This window comes from Ziziphus jujuba, chromosome 5 (genome assembly GCF_031755915.1).
Source record: "Ziziphus jujuba cultivar Dongzao chromosome 5, ASM3175591v1".
Classification (NCBI taxonomy): Eukaryota; Viridiplantae; Streptophyta; class Magnoliopsida; order Rosales; family Rhamnaceae; genus Ziziphus; species Ziziphus jujuba.
This window is the reverse complement of record NC_083383.1, coordinates 28,831,826-28,852,518: the sequence shown is the minus strand read 5'-3', so window position 1 is coordinate 28,852,518 and position 20,693 is coordinate 28,831,826. Positions and strand designations below refer to the sequence as shown.

At 30.8% G+C, this 20,693-nt stretch overlaps 1 protein-coding gene and 1 long non-coding RNA gene across 2 annotated transcripts; one reads left to right on the top strand and one right to left on the bottom strand.

Moving 5' to 3' along the window:
* The first annotated feature begins 2,066 nt into the window (after positions 1 to 2,066).
* Positions 2,067 to 2,903, top strand: LOC125422858 (uncharacterized). Its single transcript, XM_048475185.2, has one exon. It carries the CDS (start codon positions 2,300 to 2,302, stop codon positions 2,564 to 2,566), a length of 267 nt encoding a protein of 88 aa, XP_048331142.1. The 5' UTR covers positions 2,067 to 2,299; the 3' UTR covers positions 2,567 to 2,903.
* Positions 2,904 to 10,704: 7,801 nt separating this feature from the next.
* On the bottom strand, positions 10,705 to 12,796 carry LOC132803852 (uncharacterized). The gene is made up of 3 exons (XR_009639094.1): positions 12,325 to 12,796; positions 12,153 to 12,213; positions 10,705 to 10,918 (listed from the first exon to the last, which is right to left on the bottom strand). It is a non-coding gene; the product is annotated as an uncharacterized LOC132803852 (long non-coding RNA).
* Between the last annotated feature and the right edge of the window lie 7,897 nt (positions 12,797 to 20,693).

Below are 20,693 nucleotides of genomic sequence, written 5' to 3'. Positions count from 1 at the left end.
AAACAATAATAAGTCATAATTAATTTGAGTTATTTAGGTACAGTTTATGGGCCATAGAACATTATTAAGGAAAACAATTGGTTAGTTTACATTTTGCACAAGTTTGCAGACAGGTTTCCGATAAAACTGGCCACGGGAGATCCTTCTGGCATTAATATAGTTCACAAAAATAAGGTGTACTTGATTTCTATGCCGAAAGAACATAATTATAGATCATTTTCTAAATTAATTATTCCAAAAAGTGAAAAGTTAGGAAAATTTGAGAATACATGTTATAGAGGAAGTGGGATAGTATTTTTCAAATCTCAATTTTTCTATAAAGTTAACCATTAAAAAAAAAAAAAAACTCATTTTTACTTTTAGACAGTGTTATAATTATATGCAATACTCAGATTTTAACTTTGTCTTAGTCGATAAAAAAAAAAAAAGGAAAAAAAAAAACTGTCTGCAAAAAAATGATATTATATATAGAGCATGGATAGAGAAAGGCTTACGATCAAGGGTCTTTTAGGTTATTAAAAATCATCATTGAATAAAACACATTGATATTTAAGACTTTTCTTTTTGTTTAGAGTTTAGACATTGTTTACTAAGTTTTAATATATTAAAAAGTAATCACTTTCCTTTTTTTTAGTGGGAAAAATAATCTCTTTCTTAAAGTTATTTAATTATAACACTTAATTATTAATGGAAAAAATATTATTAATCTCTCCAATTTCTCCTTTAGTGCATTTGCATAATACAACTATATACATAAATTCATATTCCTTTACCTATATTTTCATAACTTAAAACCATTGTAACTTACTCTTTTCCCCAAAAAAAAAAAAGCATTGTAATTTACAATGTTATATATACAATTAAATTTTAATTGGATCCTTAATATCAAAGTTGATGTTCAGACCTTTTTTTTTTTTTAACTTGTAAGACCAACACTAGGGTGTATTTTTTATTTTTTATTTTTAACTTTTAAAGTACATAAAAAATAAAATTTAAAATTATATTCATTAGTTATTGGGTTTCAACAGGATTTATTCTTTTTAAATAAAATTTTAATGTATTATTAAATACATATTTGACCACTTTTTATATTTTAAATTTTAATAGTTGATATGATCTAATAATTAATAAAAGATGATTTAATATTTTCAATATGATATCGATTTGATATGAGACAAACTTATGGTATATATACACACATATATATTAGATAAATAGTGTGGGGATTCAAATTTGAGATAATTATCCAAAAATTTTCTACTAGCATGTCCTTGGTTAATAAACTTTAAAGTTTATACCATGAATTATCATTTGAATTTTTTAAAATAACATAAAATTTATGTCATTGTATCAAACTTGGAAGATGATTAATTAGTGAAATTCTTTCTTTCATAAACATGATAAATGATTTTTTATTTTTATTTTAAGTTCTTAAAACAACATCCATTTTTTAATCTGCTTTCACCCTGATTTGTTATTCTAACAAGCTCTAATGCAATGATACAAAGACCTTTGCCCAAAAAAAAAAAAAAAAAAGGGGCCACATCAGCGTTGCTCAAGATAAATTTAACAACATCATTTAGACATTATTATAATCATTAAACATATTCAACCATATGAATCATGTAAAAGCACAGGAAATGGTGTGCCACATATAGCGTTTTTTGAGGGGTGTGTGTGAATGATGTGCTATATAGCTCATAATGCACAAAGGCCCACATAGCACTAATTCACACCAACATTAGCATAAAGTACGGGATGATTCTCATTTTGTTTTTCACTATAAAAATTCAACTGATGTAGACTTTGAAATTCAGCCATTCATTCATTCAAACATGCATGCTTTGCTTGAGGACTTTAGAACTCCACCTCCAATCAAAATTCATGGAACTTTTTTTTTTTCTTTTTAACCAAAAGACATCTTGGGTCCCACATGGCCCTTAGTTGGGTCCCCCACCACCACAACCCCCATAGCATGCAAACTCACTCCTGCCTTCCCCCTTATGATGGCATATCTCCCCAACAAGTGGGACCCACACCCCACCATCACCACCACCACCACTGGCTCTCATCATTCTCCCATTTTCACAAACCAAAAGCATCCCTTCCAACATCACACATGGGCTGCCACCACACCCGATTATGATTCACCCCGCTTTCAATCGTCACCGTTCATTCTCTTTTCCTTATTATATATACGTAATACACACCCTTAAAAGCTAGCTATACAAAGCCCAATTTTCCCACTAACAAAGTTTCAACCCTTCTTCTTCTTCTTCTTCTTCTTTTGTTGATATATATGGAGAAGAGCAAGTCATACCCGGAGTACTCTTCGGCTTACTCAGGCGAGTTCGGGTTCCGGGACAGCCGTTCGAACTCGTATAACTTCAACGGGCCATACCATAAGGGAAATGGATTCGCGACGTCTAGCGATCCGGAGCTCCAGAGGAAGAAAAGGATTGCTTCTTATAACGTGTTCACCATGGAAGGTAAGCTTAAATCAAGTGTGCGAAATAGCTTCAAGTGGATCAAGAACAAGTTTGGCGATGCTCGATATGGTGTATGAAATAGTAATTAAATCTGATCGATCAGTATTTTCATTTTTTATATACAGTTTGTGTGTCATGGTTTTTGAATATAGGCAGTCAAAGAGGGAATACATAACCAGCGTCAAGGACGAGCAAAAAAAAAAAAAAAATTATCTTTCTTCTCTGTAAACAGAAAAGAAGATTATGAATGTCACGATGATGATGATTATGATGATGGTAGGTTGTATGCAAAGGGTGGCCTTTTTGCATGAGAACATGCATGCCATGCATCAATCTTAGCAGTAAGTCGATATGGGGTGTAATATGTTTAATTTTTGCTAATGGGATAAAAATATTAACTGTTTCAACCTTCTAGATATGTTCCCCCCCCTCTCTTCTCTCTCTCTCTCTCTCTCTCTCTCTCTCTCTCTATTTATATGTGTATAAACTTTTCATTCTTTAAGGGTATATAATAGAAACAATTAATAGAAAATTAATTGATTAATGTTAGATGAGAAACAATTAATTTCATCAAATTACTTGTATATATATATATATATATATATTTAGGTTCCTACTAGGGCATTCTTGGGGTACGGTACCCCTGTAATCTAGACTGTTGATTTCAAATTCATTTAAGAAAGTAATAGATAGTTTAGATTGTTGCATACCGGTATTCTTGGGTACCTAGCATTTTCCATATATTTATTATCTCTTATAAGTTGTTTTGAATACATGCAAAAGCTAATCTTTGGTAGGCGAATTGGGTGGGGCATATATCATAGTATTGTACGCAAAATCAATTCCATATTTATTCAATATACTAGACCATTGAATTTGTCCAAATATAGAGCCTGAATTAGGTACTCCCAATCATGCAATATAGAAGCAAAGCAATTAATTAAGCAAATTGATTTAGCTGATCTTCTAAGTCTCTCTCTCTCTCTCTCTCTCTCTCTCTCTATACACACACACACACACATACACACACATACATCACGGGACACATGGATAAAACCAGCGTTAAAATGCTGTCTTGCTGTAGACATGATGGAAGACAATATGAGTTGGGGTCCCACACATGAGATGTATAAGCTATGCCTCTAATTATATGCTAAAAGACAAAGTTTTGGAGCTTTAGCCTTTAGCTTTACCCGGTAAATTTGGTTGTCAAGTTTCACCCAAAAAAACATTAGGTTGCTAAGACTTTAATTGTTTTTTACCCACCACTTGTTAACGACGTGGCAGCCAATGAGAAAGGCCAAAAAAAAAAAAAAAAAATCAATGACGTGGCATTGGTGATGTCTTGGAATGGGTAACTGAATGGGTGACATGTCCCATTAATTAAGCTTCTATCAATGATATGTCAATGATAACTCATTGAACCAGTGCCAGTTTTGGTTCAGGTGTTTCTGCATCTATTTTTCTAAGTAAGATTTCGGATTCAAGTATTGTGATTAGAGAAATTTGGGAGAGATTTACATCTTTGTGGTTTGATCTGACTCAATTTGGATTAGTCGAGACCTAGTAACTATCGGAAAGATAGAATTCTGTGATTTAGTGACCTCAGAAGAAATAAAATCCATTGGATACCCGAATATTTAAGATCTAAAAAAATGATTAACTCATTGAATCTCGTTAACCCAAAAAAAAGAGTAGGAAGTGGTTGCTGATGTGGCAAACTTCATGATATCCTATCAAACAAAAATAGGGTGAAAGCGTGCATTGTCAGGGAAACAAAAACAAACAAACAAAAAAAGAAAAAAAAGGGGAACTATTTAATCTCATTATCTTTCAACTTGTAAAATTTGGTCCTGAAATATTTTTATTTAAACATATTTGTTTGAAATTTTTCAAGTTAAATTAATTAACTTTCAAAACACAATTGAAATTTAAAAAGTATCTTTCGGGCAGATTAAATGTTGTATTGTTTTACATAGTTTGACATGTTTTGAAAAAATATCTATTTACAATGATATTACTTTTAAAAAGTATTTTTTCATTGTACAACGATATTACATATAAAAAAAATATCTTTATTTTAAAATATATGTTTACGAATGGATATGTATAAGATATTTTTAAAATATATGTTTATGAATGGATATGTATATATATACATTTCAACGTCAATAAATAGATTTTATTTATTTATTTTTTTAATTCAATTAATTTAATTAGTTATATTAAATCTTAACTTTATTAACAATATTCATGTTAGAAAGAATATTAGTGTTGTATATATATATATATATATATATGGGAGTTTAAGTCAATTTTAATTTGTTGATCTTAATGATTGAGAGTGCTATTATTACTAAAAGAAATCATTGTATTTTTGAAAACGGTTGCCATCAAACCATGAGTACCTAAGTGAGGTAAATTCAAGGACATAAACTCTATTTTTCTTTTTTTATCGTCGTATTTATTTTTATGTTTTTTGAATACAATTTAATCACATTTGCATCATAGTATTATTTGGTAAAATACATTTTGTAATACACACTAATTCTCTAATAATATTTCAAAATATAAGCAACATTGTAATGCTAACCAATCAGTTTGTTTCAAATTTAAAAATAAAAATAAAAATTAGAAAATGAGTAAATCAACATTGTATACGTCAGAATTTAAAATAGAAATTCCATCCAAAAAACGAAGTTTAAGGGACAAATTGAACGTTAAGTGAAACAATAAAAAAGTATTATGTAATTTTTCGTAATAAATTTATTTTAATTACATTGATAATAAACTTCATAAAACAATTTTTTTAAAAAGAAAATAAGAAATCTATAATATAGAAAATCCACAAAATTTGGTTCTCATGCTTTGTGTCTGTAGAGACTTCTTTGATTTCAACTTTCAAGGGGTCCTCTCAAAGAGAGCTGACTTAGAAAACTAAGAACAGCTGGTTTAAAAGAAGTTCCAACGGTACTTTGAAGATTCTTTATATATATATATATATATATATATATATAATTTTGGTGAAATGGTACTTTGGAGATTCATAAGTTGGTTTCCATTTTTGTTCCCTCCGTTTTCCTCCTCTTCATTGCATAAAACCAACAATGGTATCATAAATCTTGAACTAAAAAATAAAAAATAAAAAAACATACGAACCTCAAAAAGTGTTCGTGATGAATATAGAACAGAAATCATAACATTATAGGAGACTTAGAATTATGTTGATGGTAACTGAATGGATGACAATGACAATATGTCTTTGGTGACATGCCCTGGTGATGATGGGTAACTGAATGGGTGACATTATGTCTCATGAAATTAAGCTTTTGTGCTTGATGCGGTGTTATTATTTACCCAAAAAAATAAAAAATAAAAAATAAAAAAATTTACAGGAATTAGGAAATTCTGTGATCCCAGCATGAGCTTCATAAAAAGAGAAGTGGACCTATATTAAAGCCCACAATTCTTTAACCTTAGGCCCAAATAAGGGATGCCCAATTAATGTGGAACAACATGGCTTTGTGGGAAAAGCTAAAAAAGCCCATTATAAGTGGATTCCCAATATGAAAAAAATCTCATTGTTTTTGGGGTAAACAATTTTGGAAGGAAATTGGCATAAGTTTGTGGCTCGTAAGTAGCGGCATACAAAAGTATATCCGACCCAGCCACCTAATTCAATTAGATTGGTTTGGATTGGATTAAAATTTTTAAAATTTAATTAAATGGGATCAATTATCAATTTTGATGTTTCAAATTAATCAATTCAAACTGATCAAATCTAATAAATATATAATATATTAAAATTTTATTAGATGTGTAAGCTTTATTGGTTAATTTATAAATTACAAACATTGTGCACCACACTAAATTATTATCTTTTTTTATGGCAAAATTAGTACGTGTTTAAGGCAAATTCCAATATAGCTTTTATCTTGTAGTATAAGTTTCTTATTGGTACATTGACTTAAAATGTTATGTAATATATTTTATGCATGTTTTTATTTTTATGTTAGTTAGTTAGTAGTATTTTTTTCAATCATTTATACATATTGAAATAAATGTTTATAGCTAATAAAGTTTTTGGATTATTATTTTTTTTTTCAAATTTAAACATTAAAAATTGGATTGGATTAAGTAACAGTTGGATTCAATCCAAAGGATAGAAATAACCAACCCAAATCAATTGAGATTAGATTGGATTGAATTGGAATTTTTTTTTTTTGATGTTTTATTTTTTACACTTAGATTGGATTCAACAATCTAAAAACCAACATGTTGGATTGGATTAAATATTATTTAAATCTATTGGATTGGAACCGATATACACCCATATTCAAAAGATATCATTGAATCTCCATGTTTGTTGAAGCTTTGTCCTCTTTGGTCAGTATCTGAGTGCTTTACTAACCCATTTGTCAGTATTGGATCAATATAAAAGAGATCAAATACCATTGAAGAATATATTCACATATACTTGTGAGCTCCCTGCTATATGTTAGCTGTATAAATCAATTCCTATTATATTTGGAATTAAATATTATTAGCTTCTTCTATAAATATTAATGTTCTAATTACCAAAAAGACAATAAAAATATTAATATTCTAGGGTTTCATTTCATTATTGGAACTCACATATTTCAAATGTATGGATAAGAGGAATATACCATTAGATTAATGTCACCATGCAGGTTTACTTATAAGTTTTTGGATCCAATCGTTTCCCGAACTTTCTTGGATTAATCCCTTTTGTATGTTTGGAATTCTGACTTCACAGAAACAAAATAAAGTAAAATGAAAACCTAACTAGGTAGGTCGGGGACAATGAGAATGATATATTATTTTCTATTGATTTGTATTTAGGTTTCCACTTACCTATAATTCTCTATGTAGTATATTTTAAGGGTTGGCTTAAAAATAAAAACAAAAACTTATTAATTCAAAAATTGAGCTTAAGTTGAAAAAATTCAAAAATTGTAAGTCTACATATATCCTTGACCATTAGTTGTGTAAGTTTTTCAAAGTTTAGGAAGTTATTTGTAACTCTTGCAAATACATTGGTAGATTAAACAGTGCCTGTAGCATTTTTTATAGTTTAAATGGATTTTGTGTAATTTATCCTAAAATTACTGCAAGATTGATGGTGCTTTTTCAGAGTTTTTTTTTTTTTTTTTTTTTTTTTGGGGTGGTAAATTGGTGCTTTTTTAGAGTTAAAAACACTTGATTGAGGATTAAAAATGTCAACTGTTTAGCAAAAAAAGAAGAAGTGCTTTGTGGAAGAAAAAAAAAAAACACTTTAGGTAATTAGGTGCTTTTAAACCAAGATAATGCTTTAACCAAAAAAAAAAAAAGTGCTTCTTATTTTAATTAAAGCACTAAGGCACCATTTGGGAAGTTTTAACTTTGAAAGGAAACTAATTCACTAAATTTAGTTCTCTAAGAATTAGTAAGATGGTAATCAACTGTTATTTTGTCATGTTTAATTTGTAATGGAAAAATTAGGATGTCAAAGTAATGAAATTAATTTTGTACATAAATTGATAAATTTGTATTTTTTTTTTAATTTTAAAACTAGACTTTTTTGGATCCATAATTTTCCATCTTTAAATAAATATTCAAATACAATAAAATTGTCACTTTACCCAAAAAATTAGATTCCCATTAATTTTATTATTTACCAAATAAGGCTCCCTATATTTTAGGGTCTAAAACTAAACATCTAATTACTTTCTAAAGTGCTATTTAGCAAAGTGTTACCAACTAAAAGCGTTTATGCAAAAGCACTACAAAACACAAATGATATACAACTTATATTGACAACTAGAAACTGATAATGCTATGTGTAAAATGTTTAAATAGCATAACAATAATTTTATATATTTAATTATCTTAGGTATTGTTTGGCATAACTTTTATTTTTGTTTTTGTTTTTGTTTTTTAAGTGTTTTTTAGAAGTGTTTTTCATAAAAGTCACTTTATATTAATTTTGGTTAAAAGTGTTCTTCTAAGACTCGAGACACTTTAAGAAAATTGTTTAAAAACACTCCTACAAAAACAATTTTTGAGCTTTAAAAGTAGATTCTGATTTCTCAAAAACTATACAAAATAGGATCTTAGTTGAATATATAATTTTCTTTAGTTAACTGTTTTATTTATGGAAGGGGAGCAATACAATTAAGCGTGTATATATATATATATATATATATATATATATATATATTTTAGTTTCTAAGTTATTGCTATCAGTAATTTTTGCACCTAAGATTAAATAATTGAGACGCCATTAATTTTTTTTTTGGGGTGAATTTGACTCTATTAATTATATATATATATATATATACAAGGTTAGTCCAAATCAAGTTTTTAACATCAGGTTTCCTATTTAATTCTTTGGATTGCTTAAAAAATTGAGTTTAAAATTACTATATTAATTATTAGATCCTTATAAGGTTTATTTTTCCTAAATAGGATTTTAATATATCATTAAGTTCATATTTGATTATTTTTTAAATTTTAACTTCTAACCTTAATGTGAATAAAAGACTGATAAAAAACATTTCATATTGAAACTATCAATTCATTATGATATGAGATTAATTGTACATATATATATATTATATCAGATTTTAGGGATTCGAACTCGGATATTGTTCTAGAGGGACAATTATTTATATATTTTTTTATGAAGAAAATTATTTGTAGTTAATTAGAACAACATATGCTGATAACAATATGTTATGATTTTATAAAGGATAAACTTTGTAAAAAAAATCTTATTTTTCTACTAATCTAAAGTTGGCTAGCACAATTATCCTTTAGTCTGAGCCAGTTATACCAAGTCCTCAATTTTTTACCAAAAAAATAAGTGGTCAATTTTTTTAATAAAAAAATAGAGATATACAATTTATAATGCTTAGTTCTCACATAGTAAGGATGCAGTAAGGAACTTATAATAACGATAACCTATATGACAAACCACATTATCCAAATAATGGCACATCATTTAAATATGATTTTTTTTTTTTTTACTTAATAAAACCTAAAAAGAGGAAGTGACAATCTTATAAGATTTATATGAGACTCACTAAAATTGTTACAAAAAAGATTAATTGGAATTTTTAGAATTCAATTGATAATTTATTTTTTCTATGTGACAACCAATATACATGATACGGCTTGCCACATAAAATGTTCTTACCATAAGAGCATTCCTAATAGCTTTGTTTATTGCTTTTTTTTTTTGGCTGTATATTAAAAATAGACCGTCCACTTAAAAAAAAAAAAAAAAAACTCTCCAATGAATATCTTAAAACAATGAGAAATTATTTGATAGGATAGGCTTACACCTCAACTATGGACCGTCCAATTAACAATTGCCTATCATTAATATTTAACATATCATCTATGTACATCCACGTAATCAATCTAAAATTGAAGGTATTTAATATTTAATGGTTGTTTGTCTTGGAAAAAAGAAAAAGAAAAAGAAGAAGGTATAATAGTTACAATTCGTTGATTTACATTATCTCTCATTCTCATTCCCTTAATTCTTTTAAAATTAATCTCTATTTATGTAGAAATAATATATGTTTATCTTGTAGCAGTATTTTGTTTTATTATTATTATTATTATTATATATATATATATATATAAATAAAAAATTTTTAATGTTAAGTTGTTATTATTATTATTATTATTATTATTATTATTATAAATGGAATTTGAAAGTTATCACCAATAGTCATAACTATTAATTTATATTTGTAGTAAATGATTATATAGATTTTACTTATTTTTTAATTTTACAATTATTTTTATAAATTTTAATATAATTATAATTTTTGTATATTAATTAAATTTATAAACCCAAACATTTTTAGGGTTACGCCTCGTCTCATGAACGACAAAATGCTTTGTCCTGCGCTTTCATCTTTTAAAACATTAAGGGGGCGTTTGGTACGCCAGATAGGTCCGGATCGGACAAGATCGGACAGGATCGGACTGTCAGGACCCGTCCAGAATTCCTTCCCCGGAACCCTAGACAGCCTTGATCCCAGGAAAACCCTACCGAACTCTCCAATGGAAAATCCGGCAGAGCCTCCCCTAAGGGATTTACTTACCACAAACTACCTGCACTGAAAACACACTTCTAAAAACATCCCCTTATTCCTCCCACAAACTACAAACTGATTCCACAAATTGCAGCACTTCAAAATAAAACAACAGCAGCAACCCAGTGCATTAAAAACAACCACACGTCCAATACAGTATACAGAGCATTATACAATTAACTGTGGAATTTATAAAAATGACAGATAAAGAAACAATACAAGATAGAGAGGAAAAAAGGGAAGAAAAACTTCTTGAACCTTCGGCAACGAACTGAGACGTTGGGCTCGCCCCGGACAATCAACGTCTCCAACCTGGACCTAGGGGAACGGAATTTAAGAGTGTGAGATGCTAATCATCTCAGTGAGTGACCCTATCTACTATACACCTTTAATAATAATAATATAAAAATAAAGGAATTTAATTAAGCAATACCGAACAATTAAATAAATAAATAAATAAATATTTGAAGTAATAATTTCTCTCAAAACCCTCACTATTCACTCTGTTTGAAATGTTCCCCTTTTAAAACATTTTCACAAAACCCTTGTACGTACTTCCCAAAAACCAAGGAACCAAACGAATTAATAAACAACAAATAAACAAATAAATAAATACCCCAAATATAAATATTCTGTAATAAATTATAATAAATAAAATTTTTTTTTAAACACCTTTGGGGTTTTAAACTTTAATTGCAATTTACACCGACAATTACACCTGACGCACCACACCATATACCGGTGATGCCCTCTGATACCCAGCGTCCCGAGCACCGACTGGCGGGAGGTTAAAGAGAGAAACCTGCAGCGGTCACTTCGGCGTCCCGACAGTACCAACTGCTAAAAACCATCACCCGGCCAAGGAGGGGGGCGGCTGTGCGCAACAATAACCTTGCCTGCCCACGGTCCAATGGCAACTCACGGGTGAAGTAAAAACCGCACGCTAAACCATATAATAACCGCGTGCTAAACCACGTGTCCATACACCATACACCAGAACACCAATACTGTATGAGTGCGTCTAAAAATAAACATAAACAACCAACCGTACCGTTTTTTCCAAAAACTACCGTGGGAAGTATACCAAAATTTCACAAAACACCATCCCACATATTTTATCCAATCACCCGGTACGAAACAGCGATAACAACAAACCACAATTTTCCTCGAAATACGAAATGCAACCATAAAAATACCACGGGAATAATTTATAAAATATAACCAAATATTTTCGTAAAATATTTAACCCAATTATGCCCGGAAAATCAAATTTAAAACCACGTACAAATACCACCAAAATTCACTTTGCTCATGCATAATAAATTAAACAACAATATAATTCATAATTAAATCACCATAAAATAATAATCGGGAATTTCTTAATGATCCCAAAATTTCCATTTATTACCAATGGTAAATATATATATAAAATAATATTTTTCCCGATTATATTTAAAATACACCACATGAGCACAATTTTACAGATACCAAATTAATACCACATAAATACAATTAATTACCCCGAAAATATTTTTAAAGGTGGGTCACTCACCTGGAGCACGTAATTAACCCATGATCCACCACGGGATCAATTCTACGACTCACCCGTGCTCCTAGAACAAAATTCACAGACAGTCAAATAAATTAATATTTTATTCGGGTAAATAATACCCGGTACCCGGGGCTCAAACACAAACTTTAACCAAAATGGTCGAATGATATACCGAATCGAAGCTCGTGGAACGAGGATCACCAATCCGGTCTCCGTCGACCCCAATTCCGCCGGAGGTGGCCGGAATTTGGTCGGAAAGTTTCGGCCGGTGTTCTCTTCCCCATATCTCGCAAACCGCTTCGAATTTCTGGGATTGGAGGCCATTTTTGGATTCAGAGGACCCAAAATAGGGGGAGAAGAGGCTCAATTGGGACTGGGCTGGCCGGAAAACACAAGAAAAGAGGAGAGAGAAACTTGGCCGGCCGGCGGCTTCTCCGGCCCGATCGGCGTGCGTCCGGCGGCGGCTGACCGTGAAACTTGGCGGCCAAGCTCGCGAGGTGGCGGGCTTCCTTGGTGGCTGGCGCGTGAGGGCTATGGGTGGCCGGAATTTGAAACACAGGAGAGAGAGGGACGGTCGGGAGAGAAGAAAGAAAAGCTGCGTGTGTGTGTGTATTTCGGGGAAGAAGAAGGAAAAAGAAAAAAAAAGAAAAAGAAAGGATTGGTGTTTTCCCACGTGGGGAAAAGAAAAGAAAAAGAAAAAGAAAAAGAAAAAGAAAAAGGAAAAGAAAAAGAAATAAAAAAGAAATAATTAAATAATATTAATAATAATTTTATTATTCAAAAATAATAAAATAATTTGATTTTTTCACATGGTTGACATGTGGAATTTCACCATGGTGACACATGGCCACCTTCATTGAGTCACACGTGGCACATCGTTATGCGTGTAAAAATAATAATAAAATAATACAGTATTTGAAAAACTTTACAGGTCCATAACTTTCAAACCACATGTCCAAATCGGACGTGCCGCTAGTCTACGGACTCGTATCGACGAGCACTTCACAACCATACATGAGTCAAAGCTCAACCTTGCATGAATAAAAAGTCAACTCCAGCACCCCTTGGACAGTTTGGACCTCAACTTGTTTTACTCAAAACTTTCAAACCGTAGCTCCGTTTTCAACGTGCTACCAGTCTACGAACTCGTGCCAACGTGTACTTCGTAACGGTACCTCAGTCAACCCAGAATTCCAACCGGATCAAAAAGTCAACTTTTGACCCCTTCGGTCAACGGTCAACAGTCAACCTCGGTTAACGTGCAAAAATTTCCGACATGGTTCGGGACGGAGTGTTACAATCGGATAGGATCGGACAGGATAATTAGTGTAGTACTATGTTTGGCATAGTTCCAGACTGAATGATGGACTAATTGTACCATGTTTGGTGCCGAATCGGACTGGATAAGACTATTTTGTAATTATATTTTTAATTTAAAAAAATAAAAATTTTAAAAGTTAAATTTATATGAAAAAAAAATTATTACATCTAATTAAAGTTGTACATTTATATATTTATATATTTATATATACATGCAAAATATACAAAATTTGTTGTATACACCCACAAATAATATTAATATATAACTTTAGAAATAGCTTAATTAACTTAAAACATAATATGCCATAAATAACAATTAATAAAAATAAATATATTTTAATGGTATGCATAAAACAATTGAATATTTTTTCAACCCATAAATTACATAAATATATTGTTTCCAAAACCAATAAAAATAAAATTTTAGTATGGTAAATCATAAATAACAATTATTCACAAATAAAGAAATAATTAACAGTATATGTAATTAAGAACTTGTTGATAATATAAGAATATCCATATCCAAATTATACGTATATGTATATAGATTTCACATGTAGCAATTCAAATAACAAGTACTACATAAATATAAATATATTGGATTTTACAAGGATAATTTACTTATAAAACAAATAAGTAAATACACTTGTTGATAGCAATCCAAATAAAAAACCTACTATAAAACCATTACGCCATTCATTATTCAATTGAGCATGTGTTTGTGCGGTGGTATTTCGTATTAGATTTGCATCATTATGATTCCGCATCCATTGTTCTACATATTCAACATATGCAATTTCAGCTTCTTGGGTTATATTATATGCTTGATATAAATTATCTCTAAATCCTTGCACTTGTTGATGACATTCAGGCCAAGAATTATATATCTCTGGTTCTCTACCTTTAAACACAACATAAACTCTTCTCTTTGCCATTTAATATTCCTGCATATAAGAATACATTATAATATAATATAGTAATACAATTAAAAAATCAATAAATCAACTCAATCACGCGCATATGAATATTCTAAAACATAACACATAATCATAAAATTATCCTTACATGCAAATTTAGAAACAAACATCCACCACCATACAACAAGTTCATAAGTTTCAAACCTAATTGTTCATAATTATCATCCTCCCATACATAAACAGAAATATGTAGTCCACTACTTTACTAAATTAGTTATCCAAAAAGTCATGAGCAAATGCAATCTTCCCCGCATCCGTTTTAATAACCTTAAAAACCTATATATTCGATGGATCCGATTTCATTGCCTTAGAGATTTTGAGGTTATCACTGGCCTCAAATCCTAACTTGTCAAGCTCCATAGCTAAATATTATGGATAATAAGCCTCGGATTTTTCCAACTTTGCAGCCAATTTATCAAATAACTTCTCTGCTGCATTGCCTAACCCGGCTACAATGTCATCGTCCTTCGATCTAGATTTTCGTTTACCTCTTGCTTGGACTTGTGTAGATGGTTCACTACCTCCTCGATTCAGACATTGAAGAATCGACATTATCAATTGGTTCATTTGCAGTGTCCAGATTTATTCATTTATCATATCAATTGGAGTTTGTGCTCCATGTCCGGTTGCCCGATCCTTCCCAAAAATATTAGCAAGCTTCTCATAAATAGGAAAAGATTTTCCTCTCCAACCTTTTGCACTTGGGGCACTCTAAAATACAAAAAGCCAACATTTAGCTAAGAAAAAATAAATGCTAGATAACAAACTAAAATTGAAATTAACTTTCAAATAATATTCAAAATCTGCACATATGCTTGCCAAACTTCTTCACTGTCAACCTCCACACATTTAAGAGAGTCATTCCATCCAAATCCACTTTTGTTCAGCATGTCATATATTATACCATATTGCTTCTTCCACTTTCTCATCTTCGACTCAATATGTGGATTGGCTCGCAGTCTCGAATTAGGACACAGATCAGATAGTCGCCTCTCAATCATAGTAAGTGTGCCATGCTTAAATGACCCTGTATCACAACGTTGCCCACTAGCTATAGCTTCATCTAAGATAATCAGTAAAGCTTCTTCCTTTCGTTGGGTCCATGTACGCCTAGAGTCACCACCCCTATTATCGTTACTGCTACCTACAGCTTTCATTGCTATTTATGTAAAAATTCCATGATTCCAAAAATACCATAAAAAATATGAATTTAATAACAAATAATAAAAATCTCATATGTTATATTTAATAGAATTTAGTCTTCATACAAAAGATGTAACAAACACCATAAAATTAAACAGTTACAAAATTATATAAATCATAACAATCAACTATTAACCACGACGACTTCTCCACTCATCAAACATATGCCTAGCTAACTCATTTCTCCAATTAGTCCATTGATCCGAAGAACCAATTGATCCTATAATATCTTCATCCCCACTTATGTCAGCATCGTTACTCATATCAAACTCAGCTTCTCCAGGATCAAGTGTCATTTCTCTCCTAATAAGATTATGTATCAAACAATATGCAGTAATTATCTTAATTTGGATTGAAATTGGATAGAACGATGGACTTCTTAAAATTGTCCATCGCTTTTTTAGAACCCCAAACATCTTTCTATTATATTTCTAGCAGATGCATGCTTCATATTGAAATACTCTTCATGATTTGCAGGTGTACAACCATCTCTCCATTCGGAAAGGTGATATCTTGTTCCCTTATATGGTGCAAGAAATCCTTCACCATTAGTGTAACCAGCATCCACTAAATAATAATAACCTAACACAGAAAAATGGCTCCTATTAGATAACGTAATGTTAGTCCACTACAATATAAACTTTAAGGATTGCTCTTACTGGTGGGTACTTTTAATCCATTTGGCCTACTTAATGCATCTCGAAGTACTCTTGAGTCTGAAGCGAAACCTTCCCAACTAGGTAATACAAATATAAATTCCATATTTGGATTACATACACCTAAGTCATTTGTGGCTATCTCACCATTCCTGGTTCGATATCTCGGCTTATCGATTTCGGGCACATTAACCTTAATATAAGTTCCATCTAATGCTCCCAAACAATTCTATGTCACAAACAAAATTAGTTGCATAAGATATTGCCACATATATCTACGAATTAAATAAAGTAACCAAACTAATTGATTAACATACCTTAAATATTTTCCATCTATCATCCGAACAATTATCTGACACAGGTTCAGGATGCCTCAACAATGTCCCATGTAAACGTAACACTCCATTCAACATTGAATTGAAATATCTACTAACTGTTTCCCCCGATCTATTGAATCTAGTGATAATTGTACGGTTCTTTGTATGATGAGCAATTATATGCAAAAATATGCACACTTGCTCTTCCAATGTAACAGTACCATCTCTTTTAACATATCCATCATGGCGTATAACTGACATAAAATACCAAATGTTCTCCTATCCATCCTAAGTTGACTAATACAGTTAACATCATTGTCCAACAAACTAGTTACAAAAGACGAACGCAACTCTGCAGTCCTATTTATTCGATTCCTAACACCTCTATCATTTCTCAATCGCATTGCTACATACATGTACATAAACCCGACAACTATAAAGCATGTACAAAAATATTCTAATGCCTTATCATTTGGAAGCATCAATAATGCAGCTAATTTTCTTCGATCCATATTCACTACAAAAAAGAAAAAAAAATAAAAATAAAAACAAAACAAACATAGCATTTTAATGTACAAAAAAATTATAATTTACAAAAATATATCTTGGATCAAAATTAGTAAGACTTCTAATAATTATAGTAAAAGTAATAATCCCGAGTACAACTAAATATTCAAATAAATATATTACATTAATCAAAATGACAGATGAACATTAATCAAAGAACTAATAAAATTTTTTTAATTTTTGGCTAAAAAAAATAATCCCCATTTCAATGCCAAGGAATGCTTAACCACTGAGGAAAGGGATCATGTGGAAGCACATGAGGCTGTTGGAGAAAACAAATTCAATTCAAAAGGGGAGGACAAATTAAAAGAGAAGGATAGAAAGAGGAAAGATGTGAAGCACCGAGATTGGGGAGAAAGAGATAAGGAAAGAAGTGATCGTAGGAGCAGTATGTTGTATAATATATATGGCTAGTATAAAATTAACATTGATGCTATTAGATCGAATGTGGAAGAATTAATAGTCACCAAGCTAAAAAAAAAATGAAAATATTTGTCTGGCCAAATAGCATCGATCCAGAACTAACATATTAAACAAGGAACATATATATGCATAATCCACAGAAGAAACTACAGTTTATTCTTCACATATAAGGTTATCATATCCCATATGATTTGTTTGAAAACATTGGTGCAAGAATGTATATTATGCAGCTAGAAAACTATATTCACTCACAGACCTCACTTTATAATTATATTATCTGCCTTTGTTTTTTGATCATTAATGTTATCTAGAGATTTTAAAATACAAAACGGATTTTCCAGCTGCTATTATTCACTAGGGATAATTCATACACCTTGCTTTCGGAATCAAAAATATAAAAATATGGTACCCATGTCTTTGAAGCCAGTGCAAAGCAGAGCTAGGAATGTCCCCAGGAGGGGGTCATATGTTATAAATATAAATACTTAGAAATTGTGGGATAAATATATATTTATGCTTTTAAAAAAACAAAAAATTAATGAACATTATAAATAAAAGAAACGTTAATTGAATTTTTACAATAATTTTATATGAAAGAACATTTGGATGATACGTTTTTTAGAACATCATACAAATTTTTCATTATTTGGATGGATTATTAAGATATAAATAATAATGTTACAGGATGTATTTATCTTAGATAAACGAAAGATTTCTAGATCTAATTTTATCTTTCTCTGTTTCTCTAGCATGATGTGGCTACACTTATTTTTATTTTCCATATTAAATTTAAAAGCAATGCATTCAAAGGATAAATTGCAATCAACTAATAACATAAAAAAAAAACAGAACAGTCTAATCAATGAATGTTAAAAAGAGAAAGAAAAATATGTTAGAAATACATTGACAATCATATCTATAGGTAGATAGCTGCATACCTCAACTTTAGATAACGGCTTTTGTTGGCTAATTGATTTCCAAGTTCACTCAACTCCGATACAGAATCAGCATTCACAGCCTACGCATAGAAGGACAAGTCCAACATTAACAAATGTATAAACTTGACATGACTGTACACTAAGCATTGTACATATGGAAGAAGAAATAAAATTGCAGAAAAAAAAACAATGGCAGATGGAAGGAGAAGAAGAAGGACGAAGATGAAGAATGAAGAAGGAGAAATTTTTTCTACAAATATGTATTAGCAGATTGAAGAAGAAGAAGAAATAAAATGGCAAAAAAAAAAAAATGGAGGCCTTCTTCAACAAGTCCACCATGGCAACAAGCCGAAAGCAAACTGGTGAAAGTCACTGAATTGGGTTTTACTTCATAAGCATCCATTTCATCGAAAAGCTTCAAAGCATCTTTTCCTTTTCCGATCACTAATCGTTGATCAATCTCTTTTGACTTGTTTATTACAAATTTGAAACTTAATGAGACTTGTATTACAATCTCCGTAGTTTAAAAGAAAGTTTAAAAAGGAAAAAAAAAATCCTGAAAATATGTGTGCTTATGTTATGATACTAGAAACAAGCCTGCTCCACTTATAGTTTGATATAGTTGAGATATGTAGTTGGTCAACTCACTGTCTATTTTTAAGCAGGTTGGCAGCTTGACACATCATGGTTTGACTTTGTCAGCTATACTGTTTCAGAATACTTTAGATACCTTGCGTTAAGTAAAATTAACATACTTAATACATTTGAGCATCAAAGGAAAAGGAAACTTATTTTCTGGACCAATTCCACCTGAAATTTGGAAGCTGACCAATTTACAGAAACTATAATGAACTTCCTTTTTACCTTAGGTTCCCAAAGAGTAGGTATAAACATTATACAAGCAACAAGCATGCTTTACTCAAAATATTCTGTTTTGTCATATCATACATACGCAAAAGATGCAAAGAGACACAACAAAAGAGCTGGACCAATTTCTCATACTCGTTCAGTGCAGTCCCCTTTTACTGAGGGCATGAGGGTTTGAAATAGTGGTCAAAGGGAGCTACTTTCTCTTTATGCACCAATCCCACTTACCAATCATTAAATGCTCTAGAGAGAGAGAGAGAGAGAGAGAGAGAGAGAGAGAGAGGGGGGCAAAAGCATACAAAGGGGAAACAGGAAGAGGAAGGGCACGAGTGTTTGAAAAGTGTGGTCAAAGGGATCTACTTTCGCTTTATGCCCCAATTCTATTTGGATGTTTGTTTCTGGTGTAAGAGAGCAAGCAGCCCATAACAGCAGAGGGTTGCTGAGCTCTCTTGAATGTTTTCAGGGAGTTGTAAAAATGCATATAAAACTATATAGCTAATCAAATATGGTCTTTGGCAACCGTTCTCTCCTCTCACACCTCGCAGCCATAAGACAAAAATTGACAACTTTGGCTTATCAAATTAATTAAATCTGTAAAAGTATAAGCTAAATACTCAACAAAATAAAGAAGGAAAAAGTTATAAGCAATTGCTGATTGGAAAATTATATAGCTAATCAATGCCAATTTAATCGGACTGGGTACTACTCCAATAATTTATTCAGTTAATCATAGGCTAAGCTGCATGAATAGCGAAATCAATATTATTTGTGCATTTTTGTGATTGATTTTCCATTTTTCTTTGAAAAAAAGAAGAAATCAAATGGCAAAAAAAAAAAAAAAAACAAACAATGCCAGATTGAAGGAGAAGAAGAACGAAGAAGAAGAAGAAGAAGAATTTTTGTTTACAGATTTGTCCTACTAGATTGAAGAAGAAGAAGAAATAAAATGGCAAAAAAAAAAAAAAAACAATGCCAGATCGAAGGAGAACAGAGAACGAAGAAGAAGAAGAAGAAGAATAAGAAATTTTTTCTACACATTTGTACTCCTAGATTGAAGAAGAAGAAGAAATAAAATGGCAAAAAAAAAAAAAAAACAATGCCAGATCGAAGGAGAACAGAGAACGAACAAGAAGAAGAAGAAGAATAAGAAATTTTTTCTACACATTTGTACTCTCAGGTTGAAGAAGAAGAAGAAATAAAATGGCAAAAAAAAATAAATAAAAACAATGCTAGATTGAAGGAGAAGAAGAACGAAGAAGAAGAAATTTTGTCT